The 14,876-nt window shown below is 35.9% G+C and overlaps 5 protein-coding genes across 16 annotated transcripts; 2 read left to right on the top strand and 3 right to left on the bottom strand.

Moving 5' to 3' along the window:
* Positions 1–340: 340 nt before the first annotated feature.
* AT5G20450 (myosin) lies at positions 341–3,178 on the top strand. 12 transcript variants are annotated; one of them, NM_001343664.1, is made up of 10 exons: positions 344–537; positions 853–894; positions 1,010–1,177; positions 1,305–1,436; positions 1,529–1,660; positions 1,768–1,938; positions 2,064–2,186; positions 2,289–2,462; positions 2,577–2,769; positions 2,846–3,178. In NM_001343664.1, the coding sequence occupies exons 1-9, from the start codon at positions 532–534 to the stop codon at positions 2,694–2,696; spliced, it is 1,068 nt and encodes a 355-aa protein (NP_001330934.1). In that variant the 5' UTR covers positions 344–531; the 3' UTR covers positions 2,697–2,769; positions 2,846–3,178. The 12 variants fall into 12 exon arrangements, with proteins under 12 accessions (NP_001330937.1, NP_001031913.1, NP_001330934.1 ...); NM_001343665.1 differs by having other exon boundaries at positions 341–894; positions 2,846–3,163; NM_001343668.1 differs by lacking the exon at positions 1,529–1,660 and having other exon boundaries at positions 351–537; positions 2,846–3,145.
* AT5G20447 (uncharacterized protein) lies at positions 3,149–3,247 on the bottom strand (the record flags this gene model as incomplete). The annotated part of the gene is made up of 1 exon (NM_001125784.1): positions 3,149–3,247. The coding sequence occupies one exon, from the start codon at positions 3,245–3,247 to the stop codon at positions 3,149–3,151; it is 99 nt and encodes a 32-aa protein (NP_001119256.1).
* A 420-nt stretch (positions 3,248–3,667) lies between these two features.
* Positions 3,668–5,058, bottom strand: AT5G20440 (Mob1/phocein family protein; the record flags this gene model as incomplete). The annotated part of the gene is made up of 7 exons (NM_122051.5): positions 4,990–5,058; positions 4,707–4,767; positions 4,523–4,619; positions 4,346–4,436; positions 4,097–4,230; positions 3,850–4,013; positions 3,668–3,742 (listed from the first exon to the last, which is right to left on the bottom strand). The coding sequence occupies exons 1-7, from the start codon at positions 5,016–5,018 to the stop codon at positions 3,668–3,670; spliced, it is 651 nt and encodes a 216-aa protein (NP_197544.3). The 5' UTR covers positions 5,019–5,058.
* Positions 5,059–8,157: 3,099 nt separating this feature from the next.
* AT5G20430 (Mob1/phocein family protein) lies at positions 8,158–8,992 on the bottom strand. Its single transcript, NM_122050.2, has 4 exons — positions 8,946–8,992; positions 8,709–8,827; positions 8,458–8,621; positions 8,158–8,344 (listed from the first exon to the last, which is right to left on the bottom strand). Exons 1-4 carry the CDS (start codon positions 8,957–8,959, stop codon positions 8,273–8,275), a joined length of 369 nt encoding a protein of 122 aa, NP_197543.1. The 5' UTR covers positions 8,960–8,992; the 3' UTR covers positions 8,158–8,272.
* Positions 8,993–9,421: 429 nt separating this feature from the next.
* CHR42 (chromatin remodeling 42) lies at positions 9,422–14,874 on the top strand. Its single transcript, NM_122049.3, has 6 exons — positions 9,422–9,571; positions 10,345–10,446; positions 10,636–10,868; positions 10,960–12,393; positions 12,491–12,628; positions 12,718–14,874. The coding sequence occupies exons 2-6, from the start codon at positions 10,398–10,400 to the stop codon at positions 14,647–14,649; spliced, it is 3,786 nt and encodes a 1,261-aa protein (NP_197542.1). The 5' UTR covers positions 9,422–9,571; positions 10,345–10,397; the 3' UTR covers positions 14,650–14,874.
* The last annotated feature ends 2 nt before the right edge of the window (positions 14,875–14,876 follow it).

The raw sequence follows: 14,876 nt of genomic DNA, 5'->3' as shown, positions 1-14,876 counted from the left end.
TTTTCATCTAAAACTAAAACATTATTCTGTGAAGTTTTAACTAATTTTTATTTTAAACACAAAATATATATAAAAAATACACAATTTAAAAACATTTAAAATTAATATGTAGAAAACTATAAACATTTAAAATTAATATGTAGAAAACTATAAATTAAACAAATTTCCATTCATGATTTTGCAAAAACTAAAATCTACAACAAAAATCAAAAACTACAAAAATCAAAAACCAAAAACTAAAAACCAATAAAAAAAACTAAGGGACCTAATTGTTATCATCGTTAAACCCTTTATGTAGACCAAAACTTTAAAGCCCAAATACCAAAGCCCAATACTAAGCCTACTCAGTCACTCACGAGCACTTCAAGCGAAGAATATCCCAACTTAGTCCCTCCCCAAATCGGCGATTTTGTAATCCTCCGACTGGTTTCGTGTAGCTTGTTTCGTAGTAGATTCTCAATTTCGAACTCCTTTCACTGGTGAATCTCGTCTTGTTCAAGCCGTTTCTTAGCGGGTGGCTCTGATTTGAAGATGATGGTACATATGGATTTGAAGTTGATTGCTTTTTCTTTTCTTTTCTTTTTCTTTTGTTAAAATTTGAAGTTGGTTGTTTCTTGCTTCATTGTTGTTCTGTTTCATCATTTTTAGAATAATGTATGTACTATTTCAACATGTTTATGTGTACTCTCTCAACATGTTCCAGATCATTTATGAACACGGCAGCGTCTTTCGTTTGCTCAACTTATGAATCAATTCGTTTTCTCAATTTCTGTTACATATGATTATATGTATACAAGAAATCATGTTTGTTCATTGTTTCTTCAATTTGGGTATCGTCTATAAATGTCACAGGACTTGGAACCTTTTACTGAGGCTGTTACTAGGATTCTTCAGGTCATTATCATAGAACCCTCTTCATTAGTGTCTGTCATTCTTGTACCCAACTTATACATTAAGAGACCCTGAATCGTTTGCAAAAGTTGTTGCTTTTGAATATGCAAAACTACAGGAGGCTTTGCACGCAATGTGCTTGCTAGCTGAAGAAGCAAAAGCTGATGTGATTAGAGAACAGGAGACTGCAAGGAAAGCTATTGAAGAAGCTCCTCAAGTCATTAAGGAGAATTCTGAGGATACTGAAAAATTCAATTCATTAACATCAGAGGTGGAAGCTCTAAAGGTATCTGTTTTTAACTTATGAGATCATCCTTTTATATATTCACTATCAAAAGTTAGTAGATATACGTTGATTAGGCCACTTATATTGTGAAGTGGATGTGTTTGTTTAAATCATATTTTTATTTCAGGCTTCGCTTCAGTCTGAACGACAAGCAGCAGAAGACTTGAGAAATGCTTTCTCAGAGGCAGAGGCTCGAAATTCGGAGCTGGCCACAAATCTTGAAAATGTGACAAGAAGAGTAGATCAGCTTTGTGAATCGGTAATCATCTAACCTAGTGCTTTGTGCTAGTATCGTCGCTATGTCACCATTTGTGAAGTGGATATGTTAGTTTAAAACATTTTTCATTACAGGCTTCGCTCCAGTCTGAACAACAAGCAGCAGAAGACTTGAGAAAAGCTTTGTCCCTGGCAGAGGCTAGAAATTTGGAACTGACCACAAAACTTGAAAATGTGACAAGAAGAGTAGATCAGCTTTGTGAATCGGTAATCAACTAACCTAGTGCTCTGTGCTAGTATCGTCACTATGTCATCACCCAGGTCAATAAAAAAAGACTTATTTATTCATGTAATTTTGGCTTGGTGTCAATCAGGAAAGCCAGGAAGTACTAGTGAAGTGCATCTCACAAAACCTTGGATATGATGGAGGCAAGCCTGTTGCTGCATGTGTCATTTACAAATGTCTCCTTCACTGGAGATCTTTTGAAGTCGAAAGAACCAACATCTTTGACCGTATCGTGAAAATAATAGCCTCCGCCATTGAAGTAAGCTGATTCTTTCTTGCTTCATTGTTCATAAACATTTATCAACTAAATCAACATGTTCTAAAAAACCTAAACTTTGAAAAGTTTTTGAATATCAATATGAAAACTGTTTTCTTCCATTACAGGTTTCAGATAGTTACAAGGTTTCAGATAATAACGAGGTTTTGGCGTATTGGTTATCTAATTCAGCCATGTTAGTTTGCGTACTGCAACGCACATTCAGAAGCTCTACAATGCTATCGTCCAAAGTAAGAAGCTGCAAATCTAATTTATATAAAAATATTATCTTCCTTAACATTTATTTGCTTCAATTCCTGTATAATGTTGTGTCTTCTTTACAATCCAAATAGGGATTGATGAGTGGTGTTCTAGTCTCTTATCTGGATAGACAAAGCCAAGTCGTACCAAAGTGCCCTGCAATGCTTTTCAAGAAGCAGCTTATTGATTTCCTCCAGAAGATTTATGGAATGATGAGAGATAATCTAAAGAAAGAGATCCTTCCTCACCTTGAGTATTGTAAACAGGTAATGTCTTCTTTATTACGTCTGTGTTTATCGATTTATAGATCCGCTGATTCATTTAGGTTAGATGTCATTTACTTGTCAATATAGTGTATAAGACATGTTTACATGATACAGGCACCATGGCCATTCTCAAACCCAAAAGAACGGATTGTTCATTGGCAACGTATTGTGGGAAGCCTGAGAAGTTACCTAAATATAATGAAAGCAAACAATGTAAGTTTGAGGATCCGTTAGAAAATTAACAAAATAGTAAAGTCATGGTGGACTCGAACCATGCCGGTTCGTCCCTTTTGGCCGAGGACTCGAGGTAATCTAAAAATTTAGTGGTCAAATCTCTTTAATAAGCTTCCGTAACTAACGCTAGGCAATGAATCAAAACACAGCATCCCATTCGCGGTGGAGGATTTATCAAAATCAATGCAGCAAGTGATGTAAATGACATTGAGCTTTCTCAATTGATCCACGAGAAACCAAGTCTCAGCTTCTTACTCAGTCGTGAAGAAGGCAGTCCATCATAAAATGGCATAGGTGTGTTTGATGCAGTCTTTACCTAAGGAGTTATTTTGATGTTATTTATATGTTATTTCAGGATAGATGTTGTTTTAGTTATTTATATGCACTTACAGCTTTGGAAATGAATTCTGAGAGTCTCTTCACATCATTAGTTCACTTAGTTTTTGGTTTGACTACTGAGTTCCTTTCATTTTCCACTTTTTAAGATCTTCCCAACTTGACTCCATAACACTCCAAGCATCATCATTGATTTCTGGTATGATAGACATCATATTGACCTCCCCATATCCATATCCATAGTTTGTTGTATCAAACACCACCTGCCTTGATATTAATTCTCTTGAATTCTCGCAAGACCTCACATGATATATCAGAGGACTTTTAGCAAAATTATGCTCTGCAAATTTCTAGCTACGAGAAGAGAAAAAATAGCCTGTAGTTTCTGAACAATGAAGTTAAAAAGAGGTTCTGCTGGTTCCAAAACACAGCCTTTTGGCATCATTAAAGACATAATTTGGCTATGGTCTGGTCCTATTTAATGAATGAAACCTCACAAGATCAATAATAGTTTGCATTACATCAACTCGCTTTGTAAAAGGCAAAGTCATTATTACATAAATCATAAACTTCTTCTGGATGTTATTGGTGGGATATATGAAAATCCCTTTCCCCCTGAAAACATGAAGAGTTTTCTATTGGTCCAACATAGTTTCCACTAGACTTTTAATAGGAGCCATCTCTTTTTCTTTATCAACCAACTGGAACTCCTGCATGTTCCGAAAAATCGTCGTTAAATATACAAACTCTTACCATCAGCTATATGAGAACATTCCTAAGAACACAAAATGATTCCATGGAAGATTCATCAACTCACAGATACGAATAGAAGAAAATGCTTGAAACAAGTGTTGAGATGAGCTTGTTCGTTGAGAGCCACAATCTCATGAAAGTGAGAATAATAGATGTGTGCATAGACACGAAACAACTTTCTCAAAATCCGCTTCACGAAATCCTCAAAGTTTGGAGGGAATGGTTCTCCTGAATAAGAAAGAAAGAAACACGTGTTACAAATTAAAACCAACCTAATGATGTTTAAAACTACGTATCAGCTTCACATATACCAGGGTTTTTCGGGAAGATGGCTTCGTTATCGATCTCAGTTTCAACCCAATCAATGAGATACTCAACATATTTAGGGGCTGAAACCGTTTTTGGCTTAGTTATAGTAGTTCCATCTGCCCATCTATACTCATATCTGCAAAACAATAAGACCGAGAAAGATCGATACTATGCTACAACTATTGTTTTACGATCAAGAAGCTTTGGATTTGAATTGATATGGATGAGAATATCAAAAGTGAGAAAGTTACCTTCCAGCATTCATAACTGGACAAGTGGTCTGTGTGCAGAACTCTTCAAGAGTAGCATACAAAAGGCTTATTTGGTTGAAGAAATCTACAGCTAAAAGACAAGACACGAGAACAAATTTAGAAGAAACACTCGAGTTTGGAAAAAGTAACTATGGATGATAATGATTGTGTCTTAACTGTTCATGGCGAACCACTCGTTAATGTCTACACCTTGAGGTAGTCTCACAGCTTCTCTGAGATTGTCACTCCTAATCCCTGAGATAAGCTCGCGAATCTGAGATCCCTATAAGTTTTATTAGAATTTTACGTACAATTTTTAAAAATGTGATCACAGAGTCATAATTTAAACCATACTACTAACCTTGCTCTTATATTCAGGATGTTTCCTCTTCTTTGATGGAACTGTCCTCACAACATTGTTACTGTAAGACAAAAAATATGATCATCCATCATGTTGTAGTTTGAATGTAAAACACAACACAAGAGTAAGGAGAAGCTAAGTTTTAGGGATTATCAGGATTTGGACTTTGCCCCATCAACAAGCAATACAAACTGTAAACTTGAGACCTAAAATACATTACAAAGTTTACTAATACAAAAACAGAGAGAATGAAAAAGAAATGTATTGAAACTTTGGAAGATACCTGCTGTTTAAAACCAAAAAACCACCCATGTCTGGAGAGAGAGTGAGGCAGAGGACGAAAACTTGCAGAAATAACCGAAGCTTGATCAACCTAAAATCAAAGAATCAACGTCTGGATTATATGTTTAAAAATCTTCTACCAGGCGATTGCATTTTTTACTAACATTTTTTCTTAAGTCCAACGCGAAGACGTTACCAATAAATAGTATACAATTTAAATTTCAAAAATAAAACAAATCATTATTAGCTCTAAGGTTTTCAAATTTTTGGTGTAATTGATCGAAATACTTCTTCATGTAGTTTATTGGTTTATCATAATACCCACATACATACACATGACCAATTCATAGAATATTTTGAACACTGACTTTATATATAATATATATAATAATAAAAAAGGTGCAAGCTCACAAAATAGTCATATAAGGCGTTTATGTTTATGGAAAGAAATTGTTCTAAACAAAAGAAAATGTTTCACTTTTTCAAGTTTTTCCTTAAACTTATTTTTTGTTTCGGTATAAAGAAGGTGGATTCCCATACTTGATTTCTAGGAAAAGACTAATTGATATATAAAAAAATTAATGGATTTCTTTCTTTCTCAAGAACCTAAACTTTTCATATAAACAATAGTTAGAGATATATCACTTTTAGGTATTTTGGAAAGAGAAAAATATAATGTAATTATTAGTAGAAAAAAATAAGATTGTGGACAAAATATTATTGATTAGCAAAGTTGTGTAGCTTTTACAAAGAAAAATGTATAGGTAAGCTTATATCTGACCAAAAAAAGATGTTACATGTATTTACTTATTCTTATTAAGTTTTTTGTTTTTACATAGAGATAAATACAACATGAATTTATTATATAGTATGAAATTTTTCCATTTCCTTTTGAAGTAATATATAATGGTATCTGTTTTTTTGGTATTATCTTTATTTGCAAAGTTTTGTTGTTATTGGGTATTAGTGTGTTTATGGATTGGTAAGAGTACCACATGAAAGGTTTGTGGTCCATCACTCTCCAGCCAATTTTTCACTGGAGCAATGAACCAATTGAGTGTGAGTTTTAGATTCACACTACATGCAGATCTAGGTAATTAAAAGGAAAATAAAATGACACTTATCTGTCAAAACTTTATCAAAGAAAATCGAATTGAAAATTATGAAAAAGTTGGTGGTTTAATTATAAGAATTGAGTATTGCCTCCAATGAAAAGAAGGTTCGAAGCAATGAACCAGTTGAGTGTGAAGCGATTTAGATTCAAACTTACTGGCATATCTACGTAAAAGAAAAAGAGAAATAACACTTATCTCTCAATTTTTATATTAAAAACTAATTTAAAACTGTGAAAAGGTTGGTGATTTCGTTATACGAATTTAGTATCGCCTCCAATAAAACGAGATTCGAAGCAAAGCGAAACAAATCTCAATAAACAGTAAAAACGTAGATGATTTGGAATTATATAATACTTCAGATGCACTTCGTCATTTAAAATATAATTTTTAGATATGCCACTAGATTACACTGTCAGAAACAATAATTTTGATTTGTAACGAAAACGATGCATGATATGAGTGAGATGATTGTAATACCTCAATTTCTTTTGCAGATGAAAACCTTTACTTCTTACACCTATCCGGCTTTGTGACCAATTTTTTTGTTCACTGTACTACTACTACTTTTTTTTGTTCACTGTACTACTACTACTTAAAGTTATCTTTTATATTGAAGGATAGGATCCTAAACCTACTTACTCTCTGCAACACTCAGCTGTCAAAGAGTTTTCTTGTGTTGGAAAATCTATCTAAACAGATAAAATATAACAAATCACAGCCGTCTATCTAAACCGACGTCCTTTTGTTATAAGCTCATAAACGACATCGTTTGATTTAACAGAAATTTCTAACGAAAAGTTAACTCTGTTTATGGAAATTTCACTGCATGTCTGAAATGATCCAGTTAACAAAACTTATCAAAGAATCAAAAATAACTTTATGACTTAAATGACATTTTGAAAATTCAAAGTCTTTTCGTCCCAAATTTAAAAATTGATGTTTTTCCGACATTTTCTCAATCTTTATTCAATATTTTATCTTCACAGTGGCCAACAAGATTTTGAAATAACTAGTTTGGTATCGAACTCTCCGTCCTTTTTCTCTACATATTTATTGAATCATGGAATAGTAGATTATATGCTCTTGGTCTCCATTTCACTTGCACAATCTGCTTTTGTTTCGAAGGTCCGATTTTCTTTTCTTGAGTTCAATCTGAGTCTTGTTGTTGCCTTGGGCTTCAAGATTCTGCTTTCTTAATCATAATCGTTTGCTTTTGAATCAAATTCTATTCATCAAATACTCTTTATTTTTATTTTATTTTTGTGCTCCTTTAGATATATGGTTTTTGTTGACAACGATGCTTTTAGCCTTTAGTGATGACCGATTTAATATATTTTTTTGCCTCTTTTGGACTCTCTCTGTTCCAGGAAAATTTCTGGATTTTTGTTTTTTTCCCAAGAAAATTAAATGTAACATTTGTGAGACTTTTTCGATTCTTAATGTAAAATTTGAGTCTTTTTGTGCATCCGATGTGGGTTTGGTAGTGTATGATCAAATAGTCATATTTACAGAGTTCTCTGTTCCTTGTGTGTGCATTTGAGATTAGACTTTGTTTTTAGTGTTTTTTCATCAACGAATGTGAAGTGATTTGGAAAGGTAGAGCAACATCATTATCACTCTTTAATCAAATTTTGATTACATGCACAGATGTAATTAGCATTTTCCTCAATGATAATAAAAAAGCATAAGAGCAGAGCACTCTGTTGTTGTCCCATTTTTGCTAAGGACATGCTTATCCGCATCTAACTTAACAGTGAATCCATGCTTGCTAATAGGAGATAACCCGAGATTAAATTGATTGATATCTAATGCTCAAAAAAACTAACACCTAGAGCTTTGGAAGTGAATTTGAGTCTATACTCATTTTTACTTAACCACTTCTACACAACACCAAGACATCCCTTGGTTTTGTGATTAACAATGACTAGCCAACGAAGAGGGGAAAAAAAATAGCCTGTTGTTTCTGTACAATGAAGTTAAAGAGCGGTTCTGTTGGTATTTGATGCTGATCTTGTTTATTGATTGAAACCTCACAAGATCAACCTATTATAGAAGCCAAAGTCATTTTGTAAAAGCCAAAGTCATTATTACATATATCATAAACTTCATCAGGATGTTATTAGTGGATATATGAAAATCCCTTTTCCCCCTGAAAACACGAAGAGTTTTCTATGGTTTCAAAATAGTTTCCACGAGCTTTTGAATAGGAACCATTTCTTCTTTATCAACCAACTGGAACTCCTGCATGTTGCCAAAATCGTGCATCATCGTTAAATATACAAACTTTTACCATCCGCTATATGAGAACAGTCCTAAGTACTCATCATGATTTAGAGAAAGATTAATCAACTCACAGATACGAAGAGAAGGTAACGGTGGAAGCAAGTGTTGAGATGAGCTTGTTCATTGAGAGTGACAATCTTAGGAAAGTGAGAATGATAGATGTGTGCATAGACACGAAACAACTTTCTCAAAATCCGCTTCACGAAATCCTCAAAGTTTGGAGGGAATGGTTCTCCTGAATGGGAAAGAAAGAAACAAGTGTTACAAACTAAAAACCAACTTCATGATCATGTTTAAAACTATGAATTATCTTCACAAATACCAGTCTTTTTCGGAAAGATGTGTTCGTTATCTATCTGAGTTTCAATCCAATTCATGAGAAGCTCAACATATTCAGGGGCTGAAACCATAGTAGTTCCATCTGCCCATCGATACTCATATCTGCAAACAATAAGACCGAGAAAGATCGATACTGTGCTATACAACTATATATTGTTTTACGATCAAGAAGCTTTGGATTTGAATTGATGGATGAGAATATCAAGAATGAGAAAGCTACCTTCCAGCCTTCATAACTGGGCAAGTGGTGGGTGTGCAGAACTCTTTAAGAGTAGCATACAAAAGGCTTATTTGGTTGTAGAAATCTACAGCTAAAAGAATATCAAGAATGAGAAAGCTACCTTCCAGCCTTCAATTTTTTTTACGTTGTACAACTACTACCTAAGTTATAGGTCATCATAACCTACTTAGGCTCCCTACAACACTCGCTGTCAAAGAGTTACCGCCATATCTCCACCGTGGACCCCACAAAAGTTTCATATAACTTTTCTTGTGACAGAAAATCTATCTAAACAGATAAAATATAACAAATCACAGCCGTCTAGTTTTCTCTTCCAGATGAAACGTACAAATCACAGCCGTCTATTTTTCTCTTAGATAAAACGTAACAAATCACAGCCGTCTATTTTTATCCTCTAGATAAAACATAGCAAATCGCAGCCGTCTATTTTTCTAATTACCTTTTCTCCTTGAACCTTTTCCTCTTGTCCGGTTCGTTTGCCAACACTCCCTTTCTCACTCACTCACTCTTTTTTGTTTGTTGTATACAACAAAATTCATGCAAATCTTTATTAAGTAATTTATATTCACAGTGGCCAACAAGATTCTGAAATAACTACTGAGGAGGTATTGAACTCTCCGTCCTTTTTCTCTACATATTTCTTGAATCATGGAATAGTAGATTATATAGCTCTTGGTATTCAATTTCACTGCACAATCTGGTTTTGTTTCCAAGGTCCGATCATCTTTTCTTCAGTTCAATCTGAGTCTTGTTGTTGTCTTGGGATTCAAGATTCTGCTTTCTAGATCATGATCGTTTGCTTTTGAATCAGACCCTATTCATCAAATACTCTTTATTTTTATTTTATTTTTGTGTTCTTTAGATATATGGGTTTTGTTGATAACGATGCTTTTAGCCTTTAGTGATGACCGATTTAATATATATTTTTTTGCCTCTTCTGGACTCTCTGTTCCAGGAAAATATATGGGTTTTGTTTTTTACCTAAAAACACAAATGTTAACAATTTGTGAACTTTTTCGATTCTTAACGTAAGATTTGAGTCTTTTCGTGTATCCGATGTGGGTTTGGTTGTGTATGATCAAGTTTTCATATATGCAGAGTTCTCTGTTCCTTGTTTTGTATGTAAGATTAGACTTCGAAATGTGAAGCGATTTGGAAAGATATAGCATCAATTATAACTCTTAACCAAATTTTGATTACATGCACATATGCACTTAGCATTTCCCTCAATCAAAAAAGCATAAGACTGAAAACTAAGTTACCTCATAATAGCAGAGCAGAGCACACTGTTCTGTCCTTTTCTGCTGATCTTTGAGTTATTGCTATAAAAATAGGCATCTGACTTTTGGGGTTTGTTATACTTATGTTGCCGTTGTAGGATCTTCGCATAACAATGTTGTTGGTTGATTGGCCCAAAAGTTATAAAAAAATATGAAGAAAAGAGGTTTCTACAATTTGAAGCATCCATTTGATCCATGTCGTAAGTGCATTTCCCTTTATATCAATTTTCTTCTGTTCTCATTTAAGTGCAAGTTAGCCACAGAGCTGAACTTAAAGTTATAAACCATTCAGTACTTTGAGAAGTTGGAAATTGTTGGATTGAAATGCCAAAGTACAGACTGGATTACTTTGACTAATGGATAACAATGTTCCGGTTCTTACTCTTTAGCTTTCGAGTTCTTCTGCTCGGGTACATGGAAGCCTGTGGAATACATGAGGATCGAAGATGGAATGATGACAATACGTCTGTTAGAGAATGGTTATGTGTTGGAAGATATCCGTCCTTTCCAAAGGCTTCGTCTCAGATCAAGAAAAGCGGCTTTGAGCGACTGTATCTGTTTCCTTCGGCCTGATATCGATGTTTGTGTTCTCTATCGTATCCACGAGGATGACTTGGAACCGGTACATGTAGCTGAAATCGCGTGAATTTGATTCTTCAAATACTCTGCATCTTCAAACTCATCAAAATACTCTGTATCTGTTTCTTGCATAGGTTTGGGTGGATGCGAGGATTGTTTCTATAGAGAGGAAGCCTCATGAGTCTGAATGCTCTTGCAAGATCAATGTTAGAATTTACATTGACCAAGGCTGCATTGGCTCGGAGAAACAGAGAATCAATAGAGATTCCGTGGTTATCGGTCTAAACCAAATCTCCATTCTCCAAAAGTTTTACAAGGAACAAAGTACTGATCAGTTCTACAGATGGAGATTCTCTGAGGACTGCACTTCCTTGATGAAAACAAGACTGTCTTTGGGAAAGTTCTTGCCGGATCTTTCGTGGTTGACTGTTACCTCAACTTTGAAAAGCATTGTGTTTCAAATAAGAACAGTGCAAACCAAGATGGTTTATCAGATTGTAACAGATGAAGAAGGCTCTAGCAGTACGTTGAGTTCGATGAATATTACTTTGGAAGACGGTGTTTCGTTATCAAAAGTGGTTAAGTTTAATCCGGCAGATATATTGGATGATTCTCAAGATCTTGAAATAAAGCAAGAAACCGATTATTATCAAGAAGAAGATGAGGTAGTGGAACTACGTAGGTCCAAAAGAAGAAACGTGAGACCGGATATCTACACCGGATGTGATTATGAGCCAGATACAATTGACGGTTGGGTGCGGATGATGCCGTACCAGTTTGGAAAATGTGCTGTTAATGTTGAGAGTGATGAAGACGAGGACGATAACAATGAGGATGGTGATACTAATGATGATTTGTATATACCATTATCGCGTTTATTCATCAAGAAAAAGAAAACTAATTCTCGAGAAGCGAAACCGAAAAGTCGAAAAGGCGAGATCGTTGTGATAGACAAGAGGAGAGTACATGGATTTGGTAGAAAAGAGAGGAAATCCGAGCTTTCGGTTATTCCTTTCACTCCGGTGTTTGAGCCTATACCGTTGGAACAGTTTGGTCTTAATGCTAACAGTTTTGGTGGGGGTGGTAGTTTCTCAAGAAGCCAGTACTTTGATGAGACTGAAAAGTATCGAAGTAAAGGCATGAAATACGGGAAGAAAATGACGGAAATGGAAGAGATGATGGAAGCTGATCTATGTTGGAAAGGTCCTAACCAGGTGAAGTCGTTTCAAAAACGAACATCCCGATCTTCGCGGTCAGTTGCTCCAAAAACAGAGGATTCTGATGAACCACGGGTCTATAAGAAAGTAACATTGAGTGCAGGTGCATATAACAAGCTGATAGATACATACATGAACAACATTGAGTCCACAATTGCAGCCAAGGACGAGCCTACCAGTGTTGTTGACCAGTGGGAGGAGTTAAAGAAGACGAATTTCGCATTTAAACTGCATGGGGATATGGAAAAGAACTTGAGTGAGGATGGTGAGGGAGAGACTTCAGAGAACGAAATGTTATGGAGAGAAATGGAACTATGCTTGGCTTCTTCTTACATTCTCGATGACAACGAGGTACAATTCTCTTTGAGATATCGCATATACTAAAACTAAAACTATATACAAGCATTTGCCTGCTAATTCCATTGTTGTGGTGTATCAAAATCTCTAGGTAAGAGTGGATAACGAGGCTTTCGAAAAGGCGAGAAGTGGTTGTGAGCACGATTATAGGCTGGAGGAAGAAATCGGGATGTGTTGCAGGTTATGTGGTCATGTAGGAAGTGAGATAAAAGATGTATCTGCACCATTTGTAAGTGAAACTCACAACTTACAAATGCATAATGTTAATGTTACTGGGCTTGTAATAAATGATTATATTTCATGGTTTGGTTTGAATAGGCAGAACATAAGAAATGGACCATAGAGACTAAGCATATCGAAGAAGATGACATAAAGACTAAGTTGAGCCACAAAGAAGCCCAGACTAAAGATTTCTCTATGATAAGTGATTCTTCAGAAATGCTTGCGGCTGAAGAAAGTGACAACGTTTGGGCATTAATACCTAAGCTTAAGAGAAAACTACATGTGCATCAACGAAGAGCTTTCGAGTTTCTCTGGAGAAATGTAGCAGGATCTGTGGAACCCTCGCTTATGGATCCCACTTCAGGTAACATAGGTGGTTGTGTGATCTCTCATTCACCTGGAGCTGGTAAAACATTCCTAATCATTGCTTTCCTCACTAGCTACTTGAAGCTATTTCCCGGGAAAAGACCTTTGGTTCTTGCTCCTAAAACAACTTTGTACACATGGTACAAGGAGTTCATCAAATGGGAGATCCCAGTTCCGGTTCATTTGATCCACGGTCGAAGAACCTATTGTACCTTCAAACAGAACAAAACGGTTCAGTTCAATGGAGTTCCTAAACCGAGCCGAGATGTTATGCATGTTCTTGATTGCCTAGAAAAAATACAGAAATGGCATGCTCATCCGAGTGTTCTTGTAATGGGTTACACCTCGTTTACGACTTTGATGAGGGAAGACTCGAAGTTTGCTCACCGGAAATACATGGCTAAAGTGCTAAGAGAGAGTCCCGGGCTTCTTGTTCTTGATGAAGGGCATAACCCGAGGAGTACCAAGTCAAGACTACGTAAGGCCTTGATGAAAGTTGGTACTGACTTAAGAATACTTCTTTCGGGTACTTTGTTTCAGAACAACTTTTGCGAGTACTTCAACACGCTATGTTTGGCTAGACCAAAGTTTATTCATGAGGTTCTAATGGAGTTAGATCAGAAATTCAAGACCAATCACGGTGTGAATAAGGCGCCTCACTTGCTCGAGAATAGAGCTCGTAAATTATTCCTCGATATAATTGCCAAGAAGATTGATGCAAGCGTGGGAGATGAACGCCTTCAAGGTCTCAATATGTTGAAGAATATGACTAATGGTTTCATTGATAACTATGAAGGGAGTGGAAGTGGAAGTGGTGATGCTCTTCCAGGTCTACAGATCTATACATTAGTGATGAACTCGACGGATATACAGCATAAGATACTCACGAAACTTCAGGATGTAATAAAGACGTACTTTGGGTATCCACTTGAGGTCGAGCTTCAGATAACATTAGCAGCTATACATCCGTGGTTGGTCACAAGCTCAAACTGTTGCACAAAATTCTTCAACCCGCAAGAACTTTCCGAGATCGGAAAACTCAAGCACGACGCAAAGAAAGGATCTAAAGTCATGTTTGTGTTAAACCTTATTTTCCGAGTGGTCAAGAGGGAGAAGATCTTGATCTTTTGCCACAACATTGCGCCAATCCGTATGTTTACCGAACTGTTTGAGAACATTTTCAGGTGGCAAAGAGGCAGAGAGATCTTGACCTTAACCGGTGATCTTGAGCTGTTTGAAAGAGGTCGAGTGATAGACAAATTCGAAGAACCTGGAAACCCATCCCGAGTCCTCCTGGCCTCGATCACAGCTTGCGCAGAAGGGATTAGTCTGACCGCTGCTTCACGGGTCATCATGCTCGACTCAGAATGGAACCCTTCTAAGACAAAGCAAGCTATAGCTCGTGCATTCAGACCGGGACAGCAGAAAGTTGTTTACGTTTATCAGCTCTTGTCCAGAGGAACATTAGAGGAAGACAAGTACAGGAGGACAACATGGAAAGAGTGGGTCTCGTGTATGATATTCAGTGAGGAGTTTGTTGCGGATCCATCTCTGTGGCAAGCTGAGAAGATTGAAGATGATATTCTTAGAGAGATCGTTGGAGAAGATAAAGTTAAATCTTTCCATATGATCATGAAGAATGAGAAGGCTTCAACAGGGTAAATGAAGGTTTGTATACATAAAGAATAATGAGAGCCTGGAATTTTCCGCAAACAGAAACAAAAAGGTTAGTTCTCTGTTTTAGCCATGGCTTGGAAGATCCTAAGTCTCTGGAACTCATGTGTCATATACTAATAATGTGAATATGTATCATATACTAATAAGAAGAAAATGTATCATATACTAATAATGTGTAAGTCCGTCTCTAATAATGTGAAATATATCGACAA

Source organism: Arabidopsis thaliana, chromosome 5 (assembly GCF_000001735.4).
Source record: "Arabidopsis thaliana chromosome 5, partial sequence".
Lineage (NCBI taxonomy): Eukaryota > Viridiplantae > Streptophyta > Magnoliopsida > Brassicales > Brassicaceae > Arabidopsis > Arabidopsis thaliana.
The sequence above is the reverse complement of the archived record's forward strand: the minus strand, read 5'-3'. Positions and strand labels throughout refer to the sequence as shown.

Excerpts from the sequence above, each read along its gene's own strand:
- AT5G20430 (NM_122050.2), bottom strand. Across the intron at positions 8,622-8,708 it reads CATCTTTCCGAAAAAGACTG|GAGAACCATTCCCTCCAAAC; the intron begins GTATTTGTGAAG and ends TTTCCCATTCAG. Across the intron at positions 8,345-8,457 it reads GTTACCTTCTCTTCGTATCT|GAGTTCCAGTTGGTTGATAA; the intron begins GTGAGTTGATTA and ends GGCAACATGCAG.
- CHR42 (NM_122049.3), top strand. The coding sequence starts at position 10,398 with ATGAAGAAAAGAGGTTTCTACAATTTGAAGCATCCATTTGATCCATGT. Across the intron at positions 12,394-12,490 it reads ACATTCTCGATGACAACGAG|GTAAGAGTGGATAACGAGGC; the intron begins GTACAATTCTCT and ends CAAAATCTCTAG. Across the intron at positions 12,629-12,717 it reads AAGATGTATCTGCACCATTT|GCAGAACATAAGAAATGGAC; the intron begins GTAAGTGAAACT and ends TGGTTTGAATAG.
- AT5G20450 (NM_001343660.1), top strand. The coding sequence starts at position 1,025 with ATGTGCTTGCTAGCTGAAGAAGCAAAAGCTGATGTGATTAGAGAACAG. Across the intron at positions 1,437-1,528 it reads TAGATCAGCTTTGTGAATCG|GCTTCGCTCCAGTCTGAACA; the intron begins GTAATCATCTAA and ends TTTTCATTACAG. Across the intron at positions 1,661-1,767 it reads TAGATCAGCTTTGTGAATCG|GAAAGCCAGGAAGTACTAGT; the intron begins GTAATCAACTAA and ends GGTGTCAATCAG.